Here is a 19,284-nt window from a genome sequence, read left to right on the forward strand (position 1 = left end):
TCTCTGGACTCCAGAGTTAAAGCTGTGCTCTGAGCTTTCCCGGTCACCCTTACATCCCTTAACAGTCTTTAGCTGGGCCAGTCCTGAACCTCTAAATTCCTTGGTTAAAGGAGAAAGGACTGGAAATGTTTTTAGAAGGGAAGCTGTGAGGAGAAAACTTCTCATGATGGCTGCTATGGTTTAGACAAGTGTCCCTTGAAGGCTCATATGGTCCTCAACCCATGGTGCTGTTGGGAAGATGTAGAACCTTTAGGGCATAGGGCTGAAGAGAGGGAAGTTAGGTCACTATGGGGTGAAGGGTGTGCCCTTGAAGAGGCTATGGGGCCCAGCTCCTTCTTCTTTCTCTGTTTCCTGGCAACAGCCTAGTAAGCAGCTTTGCTCTCTCACTCCCACCATGATGTGTTGCCACAGGCTGTCAAACCACAGGGACCAACCAAAGATAGACCCTCGTCAGCTGCGAGCCAAGAGACCTCTTGTCATCTGAAGTTATCTCACTCTTTAATCTCAGTCTTAGAATGTTGATTAACACAGTGGCCACACAATTTTTGAAAAGCAAGGGGGAAAAATGGAAAAGAGAGGGCAACGCAAAAGTGCTGAAATAAAGTAGAAATGTCTACCATATTGATAGTCACTGCACAGTATTTATTAGTGTGAGACATGGGCTAAAAATGATGAAAGTTTTGATGAACTTTCTGTGCTGCCAGCCAATAGAACACCAACCAGCCTCATCCTAAGTAAAGTAAACTCTACCTGAGAAAGGAAATGACATAGATGGGAGAAATGTTGTACTGATGGAACAGGTTTCTAGAACTTTCTCTGTCCACTGAATGTGTGGTTTTAGAAAAGAAGTAACTTAATCTCTCCCATCTGAGATAAAATAATAATGCATGACTTTTAAAGTCTGTTCAGTTCTAATAACCAGTTGGACCTGATTCATTATCAGCATTGTTTTTTATATTGTTTTATTGAGGTAGAGTCTCAAATAAGGTCCTGACTGGTCTCACACTTGCCATGTAACTCAGGCTGCTCTCAAACTTGAGATTCTTCTGCCTCAGCTTCCTTAGTATTTATATTCTAGGCACATCAGATGGCCTTACTGGAGACGTATAAGGTAGAAGAATCAGTTTTTCCCTACAGTTCCCAGAAGTAAGTATTTTCAGCTATGAACCCTATCATCTGTGATTTCAGCCCAGCTCTTGTCATTACAGGGATACAAGTCACAGTCAACATAAAAACAAACAAAGGAGCACACGGTGTGGCAATCACATTCACTTACAGTCACAGAAACTTGAATTCCATGTGACAAAGTATTATTCTTTTGAGAAAATGTGTACAGAAATTTTATGATTTTTTTTTTTTTTGTATCAAAAGGAAAAGGGTTTGGTTTGTATGTTGTTGTTGTTTTCTGTTTGTTTTGAGACAGGATTTCTTCTCTGTGCAGCACTGGCTGTCTTGGAGCTTGCTCTGTAGACCAAGCTGACCTCGAACTCCATCAACAGCAGAACAAATGATACTATACATTTGAGATTGAGTTTGTTCCAGGGCGGCTACCGTAGCGAGACTGGAGGGGTGGGAAAGTGGGGGAGGGTGGTGACTAATTCAGACCGAATCAGTTTGCTTCCCAGTGTTTCCATATTTTGTCTAAGGACACAGGTTCAAGGACTGCAGTCCGCAAATCATGTATTGCTTTTGGTTGCCGTTTTCCCTTCAGCTTCCACAGTGGAGGATGCAAACTTTGCCCCGTTTCCTTTCACTGGTCTGGTCTTTTGATCAAAGACTATATGCTAGGCACAAAATCTTTACAAATTCTGGGTAGCAGTTAGGAAAAACACTCCTCTGTAAGTGTGGGCCAGCTTCCTGGATAGCGTGTCAGTAATGAAAAAGGCTTATTTGACCTAGGGCCTCTTCCCCAGTCTGTCTTTTGGTTTCACTGATCCTTGCCTTGGTACATGTCAAAAGCTAAGGGAAGAACAACGACCAATAAAATAAGGCTGGATAAGGATAATAGAACGTGGTGTTATTTCAACTAGTGATCTGGACTCAATTCAGGAGGGATGTTAGGGAACTCTGAACGGCAGAACCCATTTGACTTGCCCCCACAGTCCTGGGCCCCTCCCGCGGATTGGGAGTGGTCATCAGATGGCCGGACAGAAGCTGGTGTCTAGACCGCGGAACACCTCTCCGCACGTGCAGGAGGACTGGCCCGGCCTCTCCACCGCGGGGCTGTGCAATCTCAACCCTGACAGCGAGAAGGGATTAAATGGTCCTCTGGTTGTTGCCCGAGGATTTGGTGGTTAAGGAGATGTGATTGACAAGCATGGCTATCCAATCGAAACTGAGGTGAGTGCAGTCCGACCAATCGGAGGGCGTAAAGGAGACCGACGTGCTCACCACCCACCACGCTTTGCGTTGCCCGGAGCCACAGCAAACGTAAGATACGGAGGAGGAAGCCAAGTGCTGAAAGAGCGACTTTGATTGGTCCATCATAAATCTCCTAAATGAAACCCTACTTGTGATTCGTCCAAAGTAGACCGAAGCCCCGGTGAGCTGGATGGAGTGCGAAGTGTGAGTCCGGGTAAGGAACCTGAGAGCCGGGTGAGGACCCGAGGCTCGGATGCGGAGGCCGGGAAGGCGAGGGCGGGAGGCGCGCGGACCGCCGCAGGCCACCCTGGCGGCGGCAGGCCTGGGATTGCTGCTCAGATCCCAGGGTTCCCAGCTGCGCTGCTGGGAGCCGCTGTGTGGTGCGGCCAGCCGACTGAAAGGATGTCTGCCCAGGAAAAAGGGCAGGACCAGGGACAGTGGAGCACCCTCTCTCTGTCGTCAGGTGTCACCTGGGTAGTCTCTAGGCGGCCTGGCAGTTGGCGCTCAGTCCTTCAGTTTGTTTGTTTTGTTTTGTTTTTTGTTTTTTGTTTTGAGATGGGTCTTGATGTATAATATCCCAGGCTGGCCTCAAACTCGTGATCCCCCTGTCCCAGTTTTTTGAATGCTAGGATGGACAGGTGTGTACCACTGCACCTGGCCATTCTAACTACTTTTGAAGGTTTGGAATAAGCAATAAAGAAAATTTAAAAAAGGAGCCGGGTGTACTGGCACACACCTTTAGTCTCAGCACTCTGGAGTCAGGGGTAGGCGGGTTTCTGTGAGTTCAAGGCCAGCCAGGTCTACAAATCGAGTTCCAGGACAGCCAGGGCTGTCACAGAAAGAAACCCTATCTCAAAACAACAACAACAAAATGTAACCTATCTTTTTCTATTGCTTTCAAGGACTTGGCTCTGAGAATTGGGGTGTGGGCAAGGTGTCACCCACCAGCAGTCTTAAGCCACACTCCGGTCTCTGGATTCTCCATCTGCCCTGGACAGGAAGTTGGCCTGTGATAGATCTTAGTTTTCTCCCTTAAGATCTTCAGCCTGGTGGTGAGCACTATAGATTTCATCCAGTGAGCCCTGGATGCAGGACTTTTGGTTTTCCCTGGGAACTGGGTGAAAGGGCATGTAGAACCAACCTTAGACGAAGGAAGACTGCAGGGGACACACACACACACACACACACACACACACACACACACACACACACGCAGGGTTAGAGAAACTTAACAGTGAAAAACCTCACACCTCCATCACAGGGGGAAAAACAACAAAACACCTGACCTTGACTTGTTCTTGTCAGTGGCTAGACACAGTGTTTAAATGTACAGTTTTTCCTACTCTAGGTTACCCAGTTCAAATGAATTTACTCCTAAGAGTGTGTTGGCTAAGCCAACAAACTCAGCTCTCAAAGAGTATTTGAATAGTATTCTGAATCTTGAGTAAATAAACACTTTTTGTTTTAATCAAATCTCACTAACAATAATTTGGCCATTCCAGAGGCTTGGGGATGTAGTTCAGAAGGTACACTCTCACCTAGCAGGTATGAGATCCTGGGTTCTGTTCTCAGCACCTCTTGAACAGAGAGTGGTCCACACATCTGTACTGTCAGCACTGGGGAGATGGATGCATGAGAATCAGAAGGTCACTAGGGCTGGAGAGATGATTCAGCTTCATCCAATTCCCAGGTTTAAAACCATCTGTAACTCCAGTTTCAGGGAATCTGATGCCCTCTTTAGTCCCCATAGACACCTGTACAAACATCACACACACACACACACACACACACACACACACACACACACACACACACACACACACAAGCATGCATGAGACCCTGGGTTCACACCTGCACAAATATCACACACAAACACATCAATAAAAAACAATCTAAAAGAACCCCAAGAGAATTTGGTTATGAACTAATGACCCTCATTTTAGAAGGGCTTGAGGCTCTTTATCCCATCACTTAAAAGTCATACCAAAGGTGTAACTCAATGTCACCTGAGCTTGTCAGCATTTGTGGGAAGAGAAGTTCAGTGTTTCTGATGTTACCCGATTCCAGCTGTCATTTATCCTGCCTTCTAGGTGATGAGTTTGTTCACGTCTTCCAGGTTATTGTATGGTGTCCAGAACATCGCAGCTAATCCTGAATACATGTTTCCTTCAAGGCAATCCCAGCAGCTCAGTCAGTCACACTAGTCATTTATGATATCCCTTTTGACCCCTTTCCATTTCCACAGCTAAGACAATGTTCTTTTTTTGTTTCATTTTGTTTTGTTTTCCAAGACAGAGTTTCTCTGTGTAGCCCTGGCTGTCTCTGTAGACCAGGCTAGCCTCAAACTCACAGAGATCTGCCTGCTTCTGCCTCCCAAGTGCTGGGATTAAAGGTTTGCACCACTACCTCCTGGCTAAATAAGTGTTCTTATCTGGACATGTCCACCCTGATATGGTGCAGATTGGTCCTAAGAGCTCTGCCACTGAGTAACTCTCTAACCTCTCTTCCTCTTTCTTTTCTTTTCTTTTCTTCCCCTTTTTTGGTAACTTTATTTTCAAATAGTCCTAACACGTTGCCCAGGTGGGCCTTGAACTGGAAATTCTTATGCCTCAGCCACTCAGGTAGCTGGGATTATAGGTCTGAAGCCACTAGACCAAGCTATAAGTTACCTTTTGAAAATTAAGAAGTCTCATAAGAAGTCTTTTCTTAATTTCTTAGGGCTGGACAGATGGCTCAGTGGTTGAGTGCCCTGACTGCTCTTCCAGAGGACCTGGGTTCAATTCCTATGAAGCACATGGCAGCTCACAACTGTCTGTAACTCCAGTTCCAGGGGATCCAAATTTTCACACAGACATATATTTAGGCAAAACACCAATGCACATAAAATAATAAAATAAACATTAAAAAGTAAAAAAAAAAATAAAAGGAATTTCCCAAATATTTAAAAATTGGGGACTCTTGAAATCTCTGGTTTGGGTAACATAATAAAAAAGTTGTGCCTACCAGCCAGATTAGTAAATATTAGCATTCTGGCATTCTGCTCATGGTTTTTATTTTAAAGAAACGAAGCATCAAAAATAGTTAAAAATCCCTTCTATTCTCTTTGCTGGTCCCCCTGCTTCCCTCCTCCCTCCCAGAGACACCAGAATTGCTGTGTCTAATTTGTACTCATTTCTGTTTGTTGTTTTTAACATGTGTGTTTGGGGTTGGTGCACTTGCATGTGTGCTCCTGTGGAAGCTGGAGAAGAACCTCAGGAGTCATCCTCAAGAACTCTGCCATTGCCGGGCAGTGGTGGCGCACACCTTTAATCCCAGCACTTGGGAGGCAGAGCCAGGCGGATCTCTGTGAGTTTGAGGCCAGCCTGGTCTACAGAGCAAGATCCAGGACAGGCACCAAAACTGCACAGAGAAACCCTGTCTGGAAAAAACAAAAACAAAACAAAACAAAGAACTCTGTCATTTGAGACCATGTCTCTTATTGGTCTCTTATTGGCCTAGCGTTTAACTAGGCTAGATTGGCTGGCCAGCAGACTCTACTGTCTCTGCCTTCCCAGCGCTGGAATTACAAGCATTTTCACATGGTTCAGTGATCTAACTCAACTCCTCCAGTTTCCAGGGCAAACACTTCACTGACTGAACTGTCTCCCCAGCCCAATACCCATGCTGCTATACTTTTAATATATATGCCTCTGCCTCACAAGTGCTGGGATTAAAGGCATGTGCTACCACACCCAGCTGAAGATTATTCTTTTATGTTTAAAATATAAACTGTATGCTTTGGATTCAGTTTATAGCTTCAGTTTATTTATTTACTTTTTTTCCCTGAGAGCTTTGGACTCTGTGTTTATGCCTTCAACCCTTTTACAACCATTTTCTGCTCCTCAGTAAGGAAGCACACTTGATCTTGTCTCGGACACACTCAGCACACTTGGAACCACCGTATGCCCTGCTGACGCGCGTCCTTGTTTTAGACAATCTCATATGGGCTTGAGATCTTACAGCAGGAACCCCCTCACACCACATTTGTATGTAGGGCTTTCCCAACCTTGGTGTAAAGGTGAACAATCCTTTTGCCAGGGGTTCGAAACAGCCTAGTTTTGTAAGAGGCTGTATTGTGGGAAAGCCTATGATGGTATGTCAAATGCTGGACCCTTCTGAGCACTGTCCCCGGGAGAGGAAAAAGAAAGAACAGCTGTTTACTTACTTATGTATTTGTATGTGTGCATTTGTGTCTGGGTTTGTTTTAGATAGGGCCTCACTGGTCTGGATCCTTTTGCCTCAGTTCCCCCAAGTGCTGGTATCACAGACATAGGCCACTATTCCTGGGTTGTAACTTGCTTTTTGTCGCTCAGCACTGCTTTTGAGATACATTCATGTCAGAGTATATAGATCCAGTACTTTCATTTGAAGTGCTCACTGTGAGACTATGATAAACCCATCTGACAGGGGTGTGGCTTTTCCCTCCTATTTTGCTATTGAAATTACAGGGAATGTCCTCATATGTGTCTCCTTATATGAGAGTTTCTAGAATTTTGTTTGAACTTTTCAAGGGAGGTGCATGTCCCTGAGGAACATTTGCGAATTTGTGAGGCCATATTTAGTTATTATTATGGTTGGAATAGACCAGAAAGCTGAGAATGTTGTGTGTGCAGTGTTGGGACAGTCCTCAGATAAAGAATTGCCCTGCATCTTATGCAACTTTCCAGTGTTCTCATTTAATAATTATCTGGGTCTAGAACCTAACTACGTTTTTTCTTTTGTGTGTGTGTGTGTGTTCACATAAATTTTTGGCACAGTTTAATAAAGTGTAATTTCCAGGAATGTAAATCAAGGGAAACTTACACTGATCTGTGGTTTGGAACTTTAACAAGCCAGGCTCCTCAGTCTAGAAAACTCATGTAACTGAAGGGCAGCACAGCTCGTGGTATTTGAGTTGCCAGCACAGCACACCTGCAGAGTCTGCATGTGGCGCCTCCGCACGCACTCACGCACGCATGCCAATGCTAAGTTTAGGTGCGAGCATCTGGCTACTGTACTTCATTATGTATTCTCGTGTAGTCAGCCTGCACACTCATATATTTAAACATATGCTCTTTCATGATGAATTACTTCCACTAAAAATTGACTTCTGTAGGTGCTACAGAGTAGAGGTCGAGTTTTATTGTTGTCTGGTTAGATAATCGTTCGTGTCACCAGCACTGGGGAGCCCTTGACGCACTGGGCCACGAAGCCATCTTCTTCTTAGGGAGGATGAGGTTCTCATGAATGCACAGATCTGTGTCTGGGCTTCCAGTTTCGTGCTAGTGGTCCATGTGTCTTTGTCCCGCTGTTTTAACTACCTTGGTTTCATAATGCATCTGTGGCAGTTGGTGACAAGAAAGGCATGTTGCCATCCCTAGTTCTCAGAGTGCTGGTGGCTATTCTTGGCTCTTTACTCTCCTGTGTGAATTCAGGATGCATTTTCCAGTTCCTTTAAAAAAAAAAAAAAAGTATTTTTGGATTTTGGTTAGCATTGCACTGAATTTTTACGTTAAGAAAAATTGAGATTTTTTTTAAATTAAGCCAACTCATCTAAAAGCATAAGTTACTTCTCTATACAGCCTGCTTTATCCCACTGTCCAGGTACTTTTAAAAAGCCTTTTCATGAAGTTGTATAATTTTAGCTACAAAGATCTTACAAATATTTGATGCATTTAATTATACTTATTCATGTGTGCATATGCATACATATTTTTACTGTGCATGTTTGAACTCCATTCAAATCTTTAGAAAATTGTGAAGCTAACATCTACTCACCTATCACCCAGCTTCAAGAGCTAGCTCATGACCAGTCTGTTTCACATCAGCTCCTCATTCCCACCCCCACTCCCCAAATAACATGAAATGCCCAGGTACAGAGTTCACTGTCTGTAATGTGTTGTACGTGTCTATGTAGATTCGTGTGTCGTAAAGAATCTATACCTTTTTTTTTACTTTAAAGGGAATCTACACCTTTTAAAAAGTATATTTTACATAAAAAAATTTGAAAGATAACACTCTTGATTGCATTCTCTCTCCAATGCCTGTTGAGTCATTTCACGAAAGGTGTGTAAAGTGTAACACAATTGAAAATGGCACAAACCTCAAGTGTCTGTAGCTAGATACTGATTACCTAAGTTACAAAGCCAGGTAACCAACACCCAGATCAAAACCAGTTTTATTATCCGTGCCCCATCCAATCAGTCAAGGTACTCAGGAGCAGATGGACCTGTTTTCAAGCATCATATAATAGGAATCTACAATGAACTTTTCCCTCTGTCTTTCACCTGATGCTTATGAAACTCACCTGGGTTGTTGGATGTGATTGCAATTTATTCATTTGTATGATCGATTGTGTGCATATGCTCTATATGTCTTTCTAGACTGCCATTGACCTTTTGGCTATCTGGTAGATATGTAGAGATACTTCATTTGATTTTTTTTAAATATTCTTATCAAGTCTTTAAAAAAAAAAAAGATTTATTTATTTATTATGTATATAGAAGAGGGCGCCAGATCTCATTACAGATGGTTGTGAGCCACCATGTGGTTGCTGGGAATTGAACTCAGAACCTCTGGAAGAGCAGTCGGTGCTCTTAACCTCTGAGCCTTCTCTCCAGCCCCCCGAGATACTTCATTTGATTTTTATCTGCATTTTTCCAGTGGCTAACCTTTACGTATGTTAGCCATTCAGCTATCCTTTGTATGAAGTTTATTCTAATTTTTTCTCTTATTTATTTCTGAAATCATAGTAAAATCCATTAATTTGGGTTTGCCATTTGTTGTGATGCTTTTGTCTATTTTGACTGCATATTTCGAGGCTTTGTGTTACGTTCATTCCTTCTGGTTACATCTCTTGGCTAAGTTATTCCTTTCAAAACTGTTCTTACTGATATTTTCATATATTTTACATATATTTTCTTGTTACTAACTTACATTTTATTACATTATTATTGCCCCACTAACTTCCATTTTATTTTGTTTTCCTCACTTGTGGCAAGCCACACAGGATGAAGTTGCCCATCCTATCCATTTGAAGCATGCGGTCCGGTAGTGCTCAGTGTTTACACTACTGTGAGGCAGATCTCCAGAACTGTCATCCTGCAAGACTAGAACTCTGTGTTTATTGCCATTGCCTCCATTTCCTCCTTTTCCTCTATCTGCTTTGCTAGTGTTTGCCTCATTTGCCTTTTTCAAATTTAAGTTTCCAAACCTCTCATTTGCGGTTTCTGTCACTTTTGGACAGAGCTGCCTTTACTTTTCAAATCCAGAATGAGAATCTTTCAACAGTCACGTCTGGGGTGCTTACATGTACTATGAATCCGTGATTTCTGCTGCATAATAATTATAAAATAAAAATTTTATATTCCGTGTGGAACAGAGGGGCTGCACTCAGGGCCTCGTTTGATAGGTGTGTGCTCTACCATTGAGCTGTTTCCCCCAGCCTATTTCTTATTCACTTCTCTTTCAAAGCTTGTGTGCGGGTTGGGTGTATGTTTGTGTGGGTGTGTGCATGTATGTGTGCAGGTGTATATGCAAGTGTGTGGTAGAAGCCAGAGGTCAATGCCACGTGTCTTCTTTGATTGCTTCCCCACCTTACTTTTCAGACAGGATTTCCCACTGAACCTGGAGTCCACCAATTGGCTAGATCAGCTAGCCAGTGAGCTCCAAGGCCCTCCTTCCCCCACATCCTAGTGCTGGGATCACAGATGGACACCACTGACTTTACATGAGTGCTGGAGATTGGAACTTGGGCCTCATGCTTGCTCAGCAGGCCCCTCGCTGACAACCATTTCCCCAGCTCCCTCAAAGTTACTCTCGAAGGAGCTTGGCATGCATGCTGAGTGGTGTCCCCAAGAGCGACTTTAGTCTGTTGGGGATCCTATAGGTTTCTCAATTTTATTGTAGTTTCTGTAGTTAATTGTAGTTATTTATTTTTTTGTAGTTGTTTATTGTAGCTATTTATTTAGTTCTTGTATTTATTGTATTCTCTTTGGGTTGCCAGCTAACAAAAAAAAAAAAATGACATGGACAGCATATACTAATTATGAAGGCTCGGCCTTAGCTTAGGCTTGTTTCTAACTAGCTCTTACAACTTAGCCCATTTCTACTAAATTACTTTCTGTCTCATGGCTTTATTACCTCATCTCCAAACTGCCCATCCTGCTTGCTCTTTGCCTCCTGGCGTCTCTGCCTTCTTCCCAGCATCCTCTCTGTCCAGAAATCCTGCCTAGCTATTGGCTATTCAGCTTTTTATTCAACTAGTCAGAGTGACACATCTTCACAGTGCACAAAAAGGTGATTCCACAACAGTTCATTGTAGTTAATCTTTCTATTAGGAATCCCATACAGCCTGATAGTGGGACCCTAACTTGTGCTTGTAGGTAATGCAGGCTTAGGATTCAGATTTCTCTCTAGTTGGCCTTTTTTTTCTTATTTATTTATTTATTTTTTGCCATAGCCTGAGTCACTTGGCCTGCTTTCTTCACCTAAGTTCTTAGTAGATTTTTCAGTCTGTTACACCCTATCCTCTCCTTGACTCTAGTTCTATGTACCATGGGCTGAAGTCTCACTGGAGGAGCACTCCTAGGCCTCCATCTCCAGTCAAGGCCACTGTGGACTTGGAGCCCAGTCCCTCCTTACCCATCAGGCTTTGGGTGTACATTAAATTCAGAACCCTTTAGAATGTTACATATTAATTTTACATATTAACGTTTTAAAATGTCCATTTCGCTAACCAGTTCCCCTGTTCTGTGAGGCACTCCCGTTAGCCCTGTGCAGCGTGTTAACTAACCAGCACTCCCCATCAACTTTCTACACCTTGCTGTGACCTTATCACCCCCCACTTGCATTTTGCAGGCCAGCCAGCCCGGCTTCACTTATTCATCAGCAAATATTTGTTACACACAATCTTTATGCCGAGAACAGGGATTGCAGGGTGGGGAAAACAGTTTCTGTCCTGGGGGTTATTATCTTAATAAGAGAGGCAGAAAATGAACTTGTAAACAAATGAATACAAGTGTTAACGGTGGAGGCTGAGGTGATAGCTCAGTAGTTAGTACAGCGTTTGCCTGGGTGCAGCCTGGGTCCTTGCCTGCCCTTGGGCTAGAGTGTGCTCTGAAAGAACCAGAGGCAGACAGACTACCTCTTGCAGAGTTACTGTAGCTTTTGCTGGGATATGTATCTTTTTCCCTTTGTCATCCTGAGTAGGAACACAATGTTTTCCATGTGGGCACAGCACAGTGTTGATTGAAGAAACTTTCTTTTTCTTTTCTTTTTTTTCCAGTTCATCCTAGAGTCTCTTTCCCAGTAAGCTTACAACGGAACACCTCAACCTGTTTCCATTGTATTTAAATCATAAGGTAAAGTCCAGAAACCTGAGGATGAGTCTGTTTTCTGAAGATGGTTCTCTGATACTGACAACAAAACTTGGGGAGGTGCTCCAGAATGGTGTTACCTCATTAGCGCAGTGAATAGTGTCCGCCAAAAGATGTCCACACCTATCTTCCAGCATCTGTAAATGTGATTTTATTTGGCAGGAGCGTCTTTGCATGTGTGATTAAGGACCTTGTCTAGTGATAATGGGCAGACAGAAGACAGAGGGGACGTGTCATGTGGAGTTGATGGCAGTTACAGGAGCCTTGTAGCCAGGGAAATCCTGGAGTCACCAGAAACTGGAAGACCCAAGAAAGCATCTTGTTTTAGATCCTGTGTGTTGCCCCACGGACACCTCTATCATAGACTTAGGGTCTCAAGAACTGACAACGAATTCCTCTTGTTGTGAGCCTCACTTGGGAAACCAACATGAACTTGCTTCTTGTGGAACTCAGATGTAACAGTACGTTTCTGACTGCCATGACTAAACAGGTCTAGTAAAGCACTTAGCGTATCGTATCGTAAGTGCCCCAAAGGGTGACATCTTCTCTTAGGGACCGGGACTTTTCTTCCTTCTGTGAAGAAGAACTTGACAACAGAGTAGAAATTTCTGCCCTGTGATGGCCTGCTGAGTTCAAGTTCATACCTCAGATTTAACTGAAGTTTCGGCTTCTGCATTGGCTCTGCAGCCATCTGCGAGCCCTTGGTCAGGATGTGTGGACAGAGAGAGCTCAGATTTCTGATGTGGGCTCAGGTAGAAGTCGAAGTAGAGCTGAAGAGACCACATCGAAACGACAGCCTGAGACCAAAGAGCAGCTTCATCCCAGCCTCCGGATCCCACCCCTATTCCTACACAAAGAAAGCTCTGGGTTCAACATTCTCAGTTTTCATTAAGGGACTCTGGGGCTGGACATTCCTGAAAATTAAAGACCCATCATGAGTGAGCCTCCGGACATACTGGTCATCAGGATTGCTCATATTTAGTTTAGGCTTTCTATGTTGTCTGAATACTAGGAGCACATGAGGGGGAGGGGTGGTCCAGCCAGAGGCTAATGCTGCTCTCTATCCCCTAGGATGGCTGGCATGGTGCTGGGAGTGGGTGCTGGCGTGTTCCTCCTTGCTCTGATCTGGGTGTTGGTGCTGCTGCTGTGTGTGCTGTTATCCAGAGCCTCTGGGATAGCTAGGTAAGGCGTTCTTTCCAGCCTCGAGTCCTAGGTAAAAGCAATTAGAGGCAAAAATCGCTGATGCTCATTAAACATTTAGAATTCAGAAGATCATTTTTGTAATTACTGGCAGTTTGAATGAGTTGCATTTTAACCTCTTATCATAAGCACTAACTGTGTTATTTATGCTCAGGCAGAGGTGGGAGGAGAGCGGAAGTGCGTCTCGGCTCTTGCTGTGGAGGGGTGAGGGAGACCAGAGATGACAAGCAAATCTGCTTCAGCTGCTCTTGTGTTCCTTGGGAGTTGTAGGTGGAAGTTTTGTCTAATTGTTCAGATTTATGACACATGCTCAATCCAATCCCTAAGGCTCTATCTAGCCCGGGCCCATGGACACTGAAGTTATAGTGAGTTGGCCTGGCCCTCTGTATCAGGCTGAAACCTAGCCCCAGAGAGATACACTTGAGATACACTCTCAGGGAGGGCCGTATCAGTAATAAACGGAGAGCTACAGTACTTACTGAAGTGTTCTGGTCTGAAAAGAGCAGAAGTGTGTGGGAATGGGGGAGGTGGGCGTGGATGTGAACTCGGGAACACACACTTTGTGCAGAAAACTGAATCCCCATTGTTAGGAATTGGGAATTACCGGGAATAAATAGGAATGTACTCAGCTGGTACCTGTCTTAGGAAGCAAGGCTTTGGGGTGGAGGACTTTGCAGACCTCAACATAGAATGTTGACTCCAGGGAGGAGCCGGCATAGGCCCACGGACTAGAAGTCGACTGTCAGCAGTGCCTTTGATACTCAGTTTCTTTGCTTCCAGGTTCTCCATCGTCTTTGTCTTCCTTGGTGCTCTGATAATCACTACAATTCTACTGCTTTTCCCCCGAGCCAGTGAATTCCCAGCCCCAGAGATGGAAACAAAGGTAAACCTATTGGGTTTCATTCTTGGCCCAATCTCAGGCTTCCTCCATCCTGCCCTGCGACCTGTCCAAACAATGATGGTGCTCCAGGAGAGTTGCAAGGCCTCTGTCCCTTTCCCTGGGGAAGGGTCTGTGAATCCCACCTGCAGCAGCACCAGGAAGTGATTTACCTGGTGCACTATCATCTGCCGCCTGCGTCAAGTTGAATGGCAGTGTCTCCTCATCGTGGAGACAGAAAGACAAGAGTCAGGAACTAGGAGCTGGCATAGGCCTTAAGTGTGGTGTTCCCCATTCCTGGTAGCCTTGGTTCAGAATCTCAGACCCTGGGTCAGAATTGATATAGTGTCCTCAGGGTGCTAAGTGACATGAGTTTGCATCCTCTGAGGTTGACTTTTTCCACTTGCGGTGTCAAAAGAATCATTTCTGTCAAGAATAGTGGGTAAGAGGAGCCTTTCCATGAGAAGCCGAAGGGGACATTGCAGAAGAGTTCTATACCAATGACTCTGTTATCCTTACTCCTTAGACCACACCAGCCAGCCCCGACTTCTATAAGTCGATCTGTATCACCTCTCTCATTGTCCCATTTCTGCAGACCTGACCTGTTCCGGTTCATTCCTGATGTGGGGCTCAGGTTCTGTCAAATGTGGCTGGTCTCAAACCCCTAGGCTCTTGCTAAGGGTACTGACCTCTTCTGTGCCATTACATCTTCTGGCATTCTGTTTCCTCTCACTAGCTACTTTAATTTTGAAGGTGAAATGATGTGGCTAACATTTCTTAGAAGACTACTGTATGCCAAGACCTGTGCACCTTGTTTCCATTGTCTCATTGAAACCACACAACACTGCATGTGGTGTGAAGTAGGCCCTGTTGTTTTTCTAGGTAAGAGGTTCAGGTGACCTGCTTGAGTTGACACTGTCTAGAAAGAAGCAGAGCAAGGATTTAAGCTGAGCTCTGTCCTCAAAATGTTCAAACTTGTTGGAACCCAACAGAATATCTCAACAGAATATTCTCCAGATCTGACAGCTTGTCATTTGATATGGCCCACAAGATTACGTAATTTCTGACATAAAATGAGCACATACTTCCAGCTCTACTTAGGACCAGTGGCAGTGAGGAAGAAACTTAGAGGAAAGTGTACTTACCACGCAGATTCCAGGGTCAGTCCCTTGTGACAGATTCTCTGTATCTGGTCCACCCAGTGTCTTTGTTTTTGGGAGAAAAGAGTGATGTATGCTGCCACATTTTTAATTACTGCAAATGTTACTGCTACAAAAGGCACAGAGCAAGCACCACTTCTAAATCAATCCTTCTAGTCTGTCATAGAAGTTTTGGACTCAGGAGACAACAGGGATTGAGCAAAATATGTTTGTCAGCATGGCCAGCAGAATCGGAGTTCTCATTTTCAGGTTCTGAGAGCTGGCCCCTGCAGCAGCCTGGCTCAATACTGTATCAATAATACATGGCCTGGGCCTTCTGCACCCAAGGCCTGCTAATTGGCTAATTAAAAAGTGAAACAGTCGAGCGAGCAAACATGTAGCCCGCAAGAGACTTGTTCGGTACTAGAGCCAAGGTCAACGTAATGTTGAAGCTGTTTTATCAAACTGACCTTGATTGTAAGTTGACTGTTGGGGTAGTCTCTGGAGCAGCTGGGGTGGCTGCAGCCTTCTTCTTGGTGTCTTTGGATCTCACTCATACCAATGCTTACATTGTTCAGGAACTTTGTGCATCAACATTGTATTAGCTTTCTGTTGCTGCTGTAACAAATCCCTGCCATACATTTACTATCTACAGTTGCGTGGGTTAGAAGTCCACCATCAGTCTCTCTGAGTTAAAATCAAGGGTGAGCAGGGCCATACATCTTTCCAATGGTTCTGGAGGAATGCCCATTTCCTGACCTCTTCTAGCTCTAGAGGCTGCTCCTAGTGCCTGGCCCATGGCCTCCGCCTACAGCCATCCTCAGAGCCAGCAGTGGGTTACATCTCTGACTGCATACATCTCACATTTCTTTTCCCAAACATGTTTTCTGCCTCTTCTTTTCATTGGGTTTTGTTTCTCGAGACAAGGTCTCACTATGTTGCCTTGGCTGGTCTGGAACTTATTGGAGATCTGCCTACTTCTGTCTCCAAAGTGTCTTCAGTTTGTAAGGACTCTGTTTACATTGGGCCTGCCTGGATTGGATAATCCAAGCTAATCTCCCTTCTTTAAGGTCACCACCTTAACTCCATTCTGTCATGAGTCACTGTGTTTCTAGGGATTAGGGTCTCTGGGCCATTATTTAGGCTGTGACAGTTACTGTCAGCCATTTGGGAACCTCTCCCGGAAATGAGTTCTCAGGGCTTCTGTGAAGTTAGGCTCATTTGGATTATGATACCTGCTTTCTCCACCCACTTAAATACCACTGCTTAGCTCTGGGGTAAAGAATGGAGCTCTGTTCTCTAGAAATGGATAGCAGGCAACTGGGAAGAGCCAGTACCATATACAGGGTTTTGTCAACAAAGACCAGTAGAGTTAGAGCTTCACATGTGACTGGTTACCAAGCAACCAGCTGTATGATGGGGCAAGTTATATGTCCTTTTAGTGTTTTAATATCTTAGATAAGTGGCCACTTTCCTCACTTCCTTGCAATTAGGGCTCAGAACTCTTCTGATGAGAGCTGAAGTCTCCTCATTCTGAAAGCCACCCTTTCTTCTAAATTGAGCCATTTGTTTCCTGTACCTTATTATTATTAGTTGTTGTTACCCCTCCCTACCCCCTTCTTTAAAAACCTTGTATCTTCTACTCAGGGTGCTGAAAGTTTTTCTACTCATATGCAGAGGGAACCCAGGGCAGGATGCGACTGGGAGTTACCGAGAAGCCTTGGTGGGCACAGCCATCAGATCTCAGATGAACACAGGCAGGGCACTGGAGTGGCGGTGATTCCATTTTGGTGTTTTCTCTCCCCAGATTGTGGATGCCTTTTTCATCGGCCGCTATGTCCTGTTGGCTTTCCTCAGTGCAGTCTTTCTTGGAGGCCTCTTCTTGCTTCTTACTCACCATGTGCTGGAACCAATCTATGCCAAACCACTGCGGTCCTGCTGAGCGTGATAATGGAAACATGGGACATTTTGATGCTATGGATGAGCACAAAGGCACTCTCTGGAGCCCTCATGACAACCTTCATGACTTCAGACCAAAGGAATGACTGCTTGTCACTAAGACAAACCTCTTGAGCCTTGGCTTTCAGAACTCAGCAGCAAAACAGACTCTGGGTGTAGATTGTCACCATCTGAAGACGGATCCGACTGTCTTCTAGTACCCATACTCCAGGACTTCTGTTTTGAATGGGAAGTAGTAACAGTGATCTGCCTGGGGCAGATGTTCAGTCTAGCCATCAGTAGTGGATCTGGGGAGAAGAAGGCTCTGTAGACCAACAGAAGAACCTGGTCCTTTTGTTTGGAAGAGGAAGGCATTCAGACATGAAAGGCTGCTTTACTGTGATAGCTTGGAGGTTGTATTCGGCAGCAGGTACTGACCACTCCTTATGTCATGCCACGGAGCTCTAGAGAGTGAGTGGCACTTGCCTGCATTCTAATAAAGCGATAAACAGCTACCAAAGGGCTTTCTCTTCAAACTCCTGCCTACAGCTTTTGTATATTTACATTTTAAGTTTGCTTAGAGATTAGAAGAGAGGTATGGAAATGTTAGATGTCTTCCATGTCTCTTGGGTCTTCTCCCAGGGTTTGGTGGCCTCTGGATGCCTTATTTAAGTATTTAGTATCATGTAGGAGTCCTCTTTGGGCTTTGGCCCTTTCTTTTCCTTTGTACTTTGGTAGTATTGGGGATTGAACCTAGGGCTTCACACATGATAGCTAAGTATTCTACCATCCTCTATTCTTTTTTTTTTTTTTTTTTTCAAGACAAAGTTTCTCTGTATAACATTCCTGGCTGTCCTGGAACTCACTCTGTAGACCAGGCTGGCCTCAAACTCACTGAGATCCATCTGCTTCTGCCTCCCGAGTACTGGGATTAAAGATATGTGCCACCACTGCCCGGCTTCTCTATTTACTTTTTATCTTGAAGAAAATTGCACTGTTACTCAGGCTGGCCTTGAACTTCCTTTGTATCCCAGACAGGCTTTGAACTTGCCACCCCGGCCTTAGTTTCCCAAGTAGCTGGGATTTTAGGCCTGAACCATCAGGCCTGACTCTTTTTATACTTTGTCAGTTGGTTAGTTGGTTATTTCATTTAAGACAGGGTCTCACTAGGGATCCTGGGCTGGCTTGAACTCTTGATCTTTTTTACTCAGCCATCTTGAGTACTAGGATTACAAGTGTGTCCCTACATGCCTGCCTCTCTGTTTTCATCTTGGAAATGCATATTCTCAGCATTATTATAACTTTACATTTATCTAATTTCCCAGATCAATAAAATTTGTCATAAATGGGGTGGAGGGTCTGATCTGGTTCTGCTTTGGAAGTGCCATCCTGCCTGTCTAGAGCAGAGTGAAGAGGAGTCTTCTGTTCTGAGAGCCAGAAAACAAACAGGCTGGAAAGGGGAGTCAGTGCCTGCTAGATGCCTGGCCTGTAGCTAGTCCTTTGAGATTTCAGATTTATAACAGTCTATTTATTATGATCGCTCTTATTTTTAAATAGGAAAGTCCTGAGGTTTAAGGTGATGAACTCACTTGGGCTTTACACAGCAGCCAGTTGGCAATCCTAGATGTGGCAGAATCCAGTCTCTTGCAATAGAAGAAATCCCTCTTTGGATGAGAACTTGAGAGAGGAGGCCACTTCTTTTTCCTCTCTCTCCTTGGTACTGTTGTCAGGTTATAGGAAAACCCAGTCCTACGGCCTCATGGAGTTCAGCCTCAAATGACCAGAGGCCAGAACCAGTGACTGTTGGGAGTCAAGTTGGTGAGGACCAGGTACAATACCTCCACTTGAACTGACTCCTTTGGGGAAACTTCCAAGACGAGGTTTTATTCAGAAACCTTCAGTGATTCTTAGTCTGACTTAGGGCCCATGGGGAAGAGATGGAAAACATTGCTCTGGGAATGGAGGGGAGAGGAAAACATGTGGGAACTGTGAGGGAGGTAGACAGTCTGGAGCTCAGGCTCCTTCACAGTGCACAGAAGCTTCCAGGTGCCTGTGAGCCTTCCTACAGGGTGCCTTAACTGACCCAGGTCGAGCACCCACCCTGACAATCATAGACTGCCTCGTGCCTCCTCCTGAGAAGCTTGCTGCCAAGGCGACTCTGGAAGGAAGGGCCTAGAAAGGTTCCTGAGAATAGAGCTTTTTATTCTTCTGTGAAGGTCTTCAACTAGAAGCCAAAGATATCAGAAGTGTTTGGGGGTTCTGATCCCTGATCTAGTTCATAAATGATTTAGGGTTACCGCTTCAGAGGGAGCAGTGTTAGAGTAGCAACAAAGGCCCATGGAGGGTAAACTTCTGGTCAAGAGGGTGAAATCTC

General features: G+C 44.6%; 1 protein-coding gene across 2 annotated transcripts; it reads left to right on the top strand.

Moving 5' to 3' along the window:
- Positions 1-2,530: 2,530 nt before the first annotated feature.
- Positions 2,531-17,712, top strand: Tmem218 (transmembrane protein 218). 2 transcript variants are annotated; one of them, XM_036191804.1, is made up of 6 exons: positions 2,537-2,575; positions 3,264-3,413; positions 11,666-11,741; positions 12,828-12,938; positions 13,737-13,839; positions 16,780-17,712. In XM_036191804.1, exons 4-6 carry the CDS (start codon positions 12,829-12,831, stop codon positions 16,912-16,914), a joined length of 348 nt encoding a protein of 115 aa, XP_036047697.1. In that variant the 5' UTR covers positions 2,537-2,575; positions 3,264-3,413; positions 11,666-11,741; position 12,828; the 3' UTR covers positions 16,915-17,712. The 2 variants fall into 2 exon arrangements, with proteins under 2 accessions (XP_036047696.1, XP_036047697.1); XM_036191803.1 differs by lacking the exon at positions 3,264-3,413 and having other exon boundaries at positions 2,531-2,575.
- The last annotated feature ends 1,572 nt before the right edge of the window (positions 17,713-19,284 follow it).

The sequence above is a fragment of the Onychomys torridus genome, chromosome 7 (genome assembly GCF_903995425.1).
Source record: "Onychomys torridus chromosome 7, mOncTor1.1, whole genome shotgun sequence".
Lineage (NCBI taxonomy): Eukaryota > Metazoa > Chordata > Mammalia > Rodentia > Cricetidae > Onychomys > Onychomys torridus.

Coding starts and splice junctions, on each gene's coding strand:
- Tmem218 (XM_036191803.1), top strand. CDS start 12,829: ATGGCTGGCATGGTGCTGGGAGTGGGTGCTGGCGTGTTCCTCCTTGCT. Junction 12,939..13,736: donor AGAGCCTCTGGGATAGCTAG/GTAAGGCGTTCT, acceptor CTTTGCTTCCAG/GTTCTCCATCGTCTTTGTCT. Junction 13,840..16,779: donor CCCCAGAGATGGAAACAAAG/GTAAACCTATTG, acceptor TTCTCTCCCCAG/ATTGTGGATGCCTTTTTCAT.